General features: G+C 40.8%; 1 protein-coding gene across 1 annotated transcript; it reads left to right on the top strand.

Annotated features, from left to right (window-relative positions):
- Positions 1-5,155, top strand: lrit3a (info leucine-rich repeat, immunoglobulin-like and transmembrane domains 3a). The gene is made up of 4 exons (XM_058648907.1): positions 1-261; positions 1,043-1,509; positions 3,479-3,784; positions 3,999-5,155. Exons 1-4 carry the CDS (start codon positions 146-148, stop codon positions 5,033-5,035), a joined length of 1,926 nt encoding a protein of 641 aa, XP_058504890.1. The 5' UTR covers positions 1-145; the 3' UTR covers positions 5,036-5,155.
- Positions 5,156-8,299: the final 3,144 nt, after the last annotated feature.

Below are 8,299 nucleotides of genomic sequence, written 5' to 3'. Positions count from 1 at the left end.
GTTGAGGGTTCTATTCTTTATTTTACATTTGGATTAAAGGGGGGAAAGGATGTGGGTTTTGTTTTTTTGAGCTCTCAATGAATCCGGATGTCTTTCTACCTGATCTCTCCTCCGTGTGAGAAGTGTGGGTGCATTCGGTGAAGCCATGCGTCGACTTCTCTACGTGCATGTATTCCTATGCTGCCTCAGTATGGCTCGCCCGTTCTGTCCATCGCAGTGCACATGCGTCTTCCATGGACGCGCTGACGGAGCAGGAACCAGGTAAAAACTAAACAATGGCACATTCACTTAGTGTCCTTGCTACGATATTTTCACCCGAGTGTAATCCTGAACTGAGATTGTGAATCAGGTTTGTTACGTTGACCCGTTTGAAAGAGTTAACAGTAAATGGAATGGAATGGAAAGGAATAACAAGTTATTATGTTTAGCACAGAGCTTTAAACATAAATAACAAAGGCAAGTCTATCTAAAAATTCACCACAGTGTAAACTGCAGAGATTACACTGGAACTGTGTTGACATAATATACATTTCCTGGCATGTTTCAATCCCTTTAAGACCTAATTGACACCACTATACTTAGTCCTGGTCGTAGTGAGTCCTATTAGTACTAATCCATTACACTTCTCTCTCTATCTGTAGTATTATTTTCATGAGGAAAAAGATTACAAAACAACAGATGTGTGAATTTGATTTGTGTTTAAATAGTGTCACAATCAAGGCTCCATTTATCAAAACAGTCGAAGCTAAATGTTGAAAATCGTGAAATGCTGACTGATATCTTATTGAATGGCTTTTACCATAATTAAAAGGTAATATCAGGTATTCCACCCTCATCTAGAGGAAGTCAATCCACATAACCTTTGACCTTGCAATCTGGGGAGTGGCCCACAGTCTATCACATCATGATAGAGAGTTGATGGGTGAGGAAATGAATAAATGTAGGGTACATACTGCGGATGCTGTGACATAGGTAATTATAACTCTGTAGATTGATGATTAATGCTTTAAAACACACATTTTAATTTGTCTTTCATTCACAGATCTGTGCTCTGCAATGACCCAGACATGTCCGACATTCCCGTCAACGTCCCAGTGGACACAGTTAAACTCCGCGTGGAGAAAACGGGTATTCGCAGAATCCCGACAGAAGCGTTCTACTACCTGGTGGAGCTGCGGTACCTGTGGATAACTTACAACTCCATAACCTCGGTGGACACCGGGAGTTTCTACAACCTGAAAGTGCTCCACGAGCTCAGGATGGACGGAAATATGATCTCCATGTTCCCATGGGAATCTCTGAAAGAGATGCCCCTGCTGAGGACACTGGACCTGCACAACAACAGGCTTACCAATGTCCCCACCGAGGCCATCCCTTACCTCCTCAACATTTCCTACTTGGATCTATCCAGCAACAAATTATCAACACTGCCCTCTGATCTTATGGATATCTGGCCTCCCTTTAATGGAGCACCGACCTCTACTAATTCCTCCCAGAAAATTGTGTTAGGTAAGAAGGGAAAAGGTCATCTCCAACGTGGTTTTACAGGATATAAAGGGCAGGACACTTTTGGGTTCATTTGTAATTACTTCAGGAAGTTCAGTCCATCACCTGCTAATCTAGGCAGATTTAGTCAAACAGATTAATCACCTTATTCTGACCAGTGACTTGATTTCTAATGTACCGTCCTAATTAATGTTAACCTACAAAGCTCCATTTGAACCTAACATGAAGCTAACATTTATATAAACAAACAAATAGTAGTAAGAGTACAAAAAGGCTTCTCAAGGCAAACTCACATTCAGCGTTTGATATTTGAAAGCAACTTTTAGTCAGAAAAAAAGGATTTTGCATGCAACTGCTCTAGTTATGATGATTATTTTCCAATTTTGAGGTAATATAATCTCTAAAAAGAGTAGTTTTCTGAAGCAGATCTTTCTAAAACTTATTTTCACTTACATTTTAGGTTATTTTTTTATATTAACGGGTGGTTTTAAATCACAAAGAAACAACGTTTAATTAACAGAGCACAATCACCTAATTCTTTCAACTTAAAACTCAATGGAATAATTGCTGGCATTGATTAACAGTGACTGGAACAACTTTTTTGACATTAAGGCTACTATTTCAAAACAAGAGAGGATGGTTTCGTTGTCTTCTCGTCTAGTGGAAACAGTATAACGTTATTGTGGCGTTTAATAATCTTTTTTGTGTGTGTGTTCAGTGTACAGTGTAGCACAGACAGTGACAGGGATATTGTTAATACGCTGTGTAAGGGCAAGCAAGCTAATCCTTGCTGGCTGTGTGCGCTGGTGTAGTTGAAGGAGAGACGGGATTAAGCAGGAGGGGGGAAAAAAATAAATATGGGACTGTGCACACACAGCTTATTTTGCACGCCTTCAAAACATTCCCCGGGTATACTGCTTTACTGCTTTGTACTACTTTACAAATACATTTATTCAAAAATTGCATTTTAATTATTATTTTTTTTTTTTTTAATGGTTTTTCAACAATAATACCCTAATATTACTGATATGTTCATTTTAGCTCAAAATAAGGACATGATTATAATGTGTTTTAACGCTGTTTGCCACCCGTTAATGTCCATGCTAACAGGAAGGCTAATGGAAAGAGTGTTGTGCCACAAACTGGAGGAGGGCCAGAGGCAGCTTAGGTGCTTTTCCACTGTTAAGACAAACTAATCTGGTTAAAGGGCTTTCATATACACTGGCACATGCGCTAACATGTCGCACCTGTGCAGCAGGGTATTTACAGGAAGCAGGAAGTTGTAAACACGGACTGAAATCATGTGAATTTTCACTAGTTAACTTAAAATTGACAATTGTTAAAAGTGGCGATCAACTCACCTCAGACCATATATCATTAGGCATTACAGTTTTTCTATTTAACAAACACATAAAATGTACATTTACTGGAAAAGAAGCAACAGTTTTAGTCCTTATCACAGCCATTTAAAAAAAGAAATTGTCTCCCACAACACCTTTTTAAGTTTAGATCCCCCTAGGGCTGCAATTAACAATTATTTTCATAATCAGTTAATCGTGTGGTCCATAAAATGTCACAAAATGTCACAAAATATTGATTGGTGTTTGTCAAACCTGGAAATGACAGTGTTCTCAAACCTCTAGTTTTGGTCGACAAAGCAAAATGATTCAGTTTTAATGATTTCTTAGTTATATGGAGCAAATAAACCAGAAAATATTCACATTAAAAGAAGCTGAAAAATCACAGAAATTGCTTTTAATTCTTTGGAAAACACACAAACCGAATACACGACCATCAAAATAGCTGACAATTAATTTAGTAATGGATTAATCATAGTTTCAGCCCTAATTCCCCCTATACTCATATAATGGAGAGATTCGAGTGTGCTTACATGGCAGCATGTCAAACAATGTAATATAGCATTTAACAGTTTACGGTGTTGCACATTCACAACTCATCTCTGTACCTGCAGGCCTTCAAGACAACCCCTGGTTCTGTGACTGTAAAATATCTAAGCTGATAGAGATTTCCAAGATGGCAGACACACCGGTGGTTTTCATGGACCTCTTCCTGACCTGTGGCGGACCGGAGAATCTAGCCGGCGTGCTTTTCCAACGCGCTGAACTCGACAACTGCGTAAAACCGTCGGTCATGACCTCTGCGACTAAGATCACGTCTCCTTTGGGCAGTAACGTTCTCCTACGATGTGACACCACAGGGACGCCGACGCCAGCTCTCTACTGGGCTAAGTCAGACGGCTCACTCGTCAACAACACAGGTATGATATTAAATCTCTAGAGTTTCTCAAATCTATTCTACCCAATCTTTAGTAACCTGTTGCATGTACGTCTACTGCAGGATGAGCAGGAAATGTTAAGCCGTGCAGAGATGGTGCCAAAGGCTCATAATCTTTGTTTAAAAGAAGCAAAGTGGGTCACGACGTGTTAAGACTTGATCCGTACTGACTTTTGTGTTCTTGTTTTACCCCACAGTTCAGGAGTCACCTGGGGAGGGCATCAGATGGTCTATTATGAGCTTGCATGGAATACTGTTCAAGGACGCTGGGAACTACAGCTGCAAAGCTAAGAATGTAGCCGGCAACGCAGAAGCCACCATTTCGATCTCAGTGGCTGGTACCACCACCATGAGTACCACAGTCCCACCGGTGGAACCAGGCCCCAACACTGGACTGACCAGCCCGAGCACAGCAATGATTCCCACAGACACTCCTGGCCCTCCCACTGTAGCATCCACAGCTCCCCCAAAGACTTCAACGCCACAACCTGCCGTCCCCAAGAAGCCGAAAACTACCCCGAGCAACATTTCACAGAAAGGCTCCTTCAAACAAACCAAGATCCAAGAAGGAGGAAATGGGAGAAAGCTTGCAGCGGATGAAAAAAGCAAAAAGAGTGATACATTAAAGTCTGTCAAAGACCTTAAGATTGTGGAGGAGACATCTGATAGTGCAGTGTTGCTGTGGACAGCAGATGGGCTATCAAACGATGCCCCACTCACAGTTGTGTATTCACCCTACGGTGAGGACGAAACCAAAAGGACAGAGGAGACAAATGCTGGCATCGGAAAACTTCTTTTAGAGGGACTGTCATCTGGGATGAGGTACTCGGTTTGTCTCATAGCCAAAGGCAGCGACGCTGGGAAAGATCCCTGCACGGATTTCTACACACTGGACAATGTGGACGACGTTGGACAAAACCAGCTCTTTATGGTCATAAGTGGCATCGCCTGTGCTCTGATCTTGCCGCTCATTGCTCTGTTGATCTACAAGATCCTTGCGCTGTACTGCAAGGGGCGCAACGCGGGGACGGACGAGGAGGAGCTCGGAAAAGAGAGCTACGTCAAGTTCGAGACAATCTCCATGAAACAGAGAGCTCTGAACTCTCATCCGACCGAGCTCTGGTCAAGGCGGCCGACCAATGAATCGGAGCGAATGTTGCTGTGCTCCAGGTCAAGCATCGACTCTCAGATGACGTATAAGAGCGACTGCTCCCGCTCTGAGTATCTCTGTTGACATCAGGCCAGTTCCCAAAATGCCACATTAGATATGAAATACTCTCTATGCCTTTTATGACACTGATATTACCTGTAAAAACAAAAGGTAAATCTTTATAAATGGTTTGTAAATTTCACATCTGTGGGCTTATACAGCACTGGTTTGCTGTAAATTTAACGGCTTAACACGTTCATTTTCAATCAGGATATTGAAAGCTTAGGTAACATGGAAACATTTCCTGGATGCTGTTTGTAAAACCCCAGTGAGATCAGTCAATGACTGCCATTTATTTATTCATTCATTCATTCATGTCCTTATATATGTTGTGGAGCCTTATATTTCGTATAAAAACTTCCTTTTCATAGTTGTCACTGCAGCACAGCACCTGCGTTGAACTACTATATATCTTGTACTATACAAAGAGTCTGTGTGCGGTGATGTTAATGTTATTTAAATGCCAAAATGCAAAGTGTCATGTGATGTGTCAAAGAAAAAAAACGATTCACCACTTCCCCCATCACGACATTACAACATCAATGTTGCGTCTCAGAATTCTGCTGATTGTTGCCTTACTGGAGAAAGAAAAGCAGTGTCAACGCATTTGACATAAGATTTGACAGTTTCTATGAATTTATGTATACATTTGTCAATAAATTGACTTGTATGTTTTTTTTTAATAATAAACTACAAAAAATTTGTTGGATTATGTTTAGGGTCATGTCATTGTGCCATGTTATCTGTAAGTTTGGCGCTTCAAGTCAAAAGGTCTGCCATGAATAGAGCTGGGCATTGAGACTTTTTAGATACAATTTTTTTTAAATCCATTCCAACAAAAAAAGTACTTATAAATTACAGTAAATTATTTTTCTCTTATCCTTTGTAAAACATGTGCTCCATCGTAACTCCCTGCACACGTCGAGACGGCAAATCAAAAGCGCTGTTAGATGTTGGTGAAACAGAATACCACTGATGAGATTGTGTAGAGATTACCTCTATCGTGCTATCCTTAGTCTGTGTTGGTAAAGCTAGTGCTTAGGCACAAACAGTGAGTAAACACTATGCCTTAAGCAGAGGCCTCACAATGTTGCTACTAACAAAAGAACAATCTGTGATATTTATAGAGATGTTCCTACATGTGTTCACTAATTTTTGAAAACAATCCAGCTCGTTTATCCGGAAAATCCACAGGTTACATTTGTGCTGTGCCTGCACATATGAACAAAGCACTGCTGCGACTCCAGATAAGACCGTGGATGGACCTGGGAAACTGTTCCCATGGATACCTCTGTGCCAGCATCTGCATGAGCCGGCATCGCAAAGTAATCTCTAATAGTAGCTGCGCTGTTATTACGGCCACAGCCAGACTGTTTTAACAGACAGAATGAATTGATAACGGACAACAACGGACTGTGCTATTGATGGATAAACTGTGACTGGACAGGCCGTCTGTTTATTAATCTATTATTCTATCCATCTGTCTCTCTTGTCTCCGTGGTCGTCCTGCCTCAGAGAGCTATATCCTCCTCTTATGACAATTTATCTATTAAATATCTGCAGATAAATCTCCTTTTCAGATGTGCCACAGTTGCAAGAGGGAGGAGATGAATTAAAGCAAATCTGAGATACTTCACTTCACTCGATGCTTTACATTTGCGTCACAGTTCTCCTGGAAACCACTCATTTGTGACAGAAAATATTAAAATGGCAAAGAAACTGCTTAACACTTGTTTAAAGTGTGGCTGTGGGAAACATTATGTTGTATTAAATCATGGTGCTATGACACACTTGACTTTGAGATTAGTGTAAAAAAGAAGAGCAGTCAGAGAAGCCAGACCTCTGCCAAGACACTTTGTAACCTGCTTTTTACATTCGACCAGCACCTGGAATAATTACTTTTTGAGGTTCTATACAGATCCAGGATCCAAGATGTCACTGAGATCTGAATTTAGTAAACTTCCCCAGTCAAATTTAATCTGTAATCTGGATCAGATCCAGATGAAGTTTAGTCTGATGGTCGATTCTGCATAGAGAGAAATTATTTATATTTTAAATCTCTCATTGTAAGAGATAGGAAATGTCCATGAACACTAAAAACATCCAATAAGACACATCTACCCCGTTCTACACGCCATTTTAACCCTTCGTCAACAAAACGGGGTGTTGTGGTCATCGGGTCACCTTTGGGTAAACGTTCCGAGGTCGATGTATAAGCTGCGGGTTGATGGTTACAAGTTAAATGTGACTAATGTAGCACATTTCAAATCTAAACTGTATACTTTTGCTCTTGATGTTTATTTTTCTAATTTTATTGATTCTTATTTTATTGATTTCATTGTACATCCACTCCTATTTTACTGTAAGTTACATTTCTAACAGTATAGTGATATACTGTACACTTTTCAAAATATATACTACAGCATGACATTTCTGTAATCTAGAGTTATACAGTCTCAAACACTCTGCTGCTTGTAAGTGATGCTAAAATAAGAGATGACCAGTGGAAGTAGGTTGGCATTTCAAATGTACTCTTGTTGTATCCTGGATACGCCCAAACCCCCTCTGCGTTTGTCATTCAGCACGACAGTCACCTGAAGTGAAGTTATAGGGACATTAACATTTCCATTGTTATCTGCTCAGGGTGACACCGTGGGAAAAGGTCAGCGCCCTTCAGACAGCTAACATTCGTCAGGAGACAAGGCAACTGTCTCAGTCCATGTAAATCTTCTGCTTTTTCACCCCCGTTAGCGGTGACGTTGTCTCAGCTGACAAATATCCTAGTCATGGACGGGTATGAATGGCGGTCTTCACTCCTGCTGTCTGTTAGTTGTTCTCCGGGTTAAAATGAAGACGACAATTTAGGGATAATCGGGATAGTGACTCATTTTAATGACTGGGAGGCAATGTGAAGACAGTCTGACACACTGGCATCCCATTCACTCACAAGACATGTCAACATTGTGTCTATTGTGTGTGTGTGTAATGCAATAATTATACTGATACTGTAACTGCAGGTCATTGCAGTAGTTTGGAACCAAATGTCGATTTCTTTTTCCAGCAAATAAATTAAAAAATATATATAATTCAGCGATATGTCCTGTCCAATTGCCTCATAAGGAATGTCCATCTCGGTGTGCACCCCTCCCAGACACAAAAACTCTGTCTCAACTGAGACATCCATCCAAATTGAGAAAGGACATGGGTCAGGGGGGTGGGGTGAGGGTGAGACTTGTTATTATGTGGGTCCCGTCTTCAGCTCAGCCTCATTTCTTGCATATTCTACAT

Source organism: Solea solea, chromosome 14 (genome assembly GCF_958295425.1).
Source record: "Solea solea chromosome 14, fSolSol10.1, whole genome shotgun sequence".
NCBI classification, from domain to species: Eukaryota; Metazoa; Chordata; class Actinopteri; order Pleuronectiformes; family Soleidae; genus Solea; species Solea solea.
The sequence above is the reverse complement of the archived record's forward strand: the minus strand, read 5'-3'. Positions and strand labels throughout refer to the sequence as shown.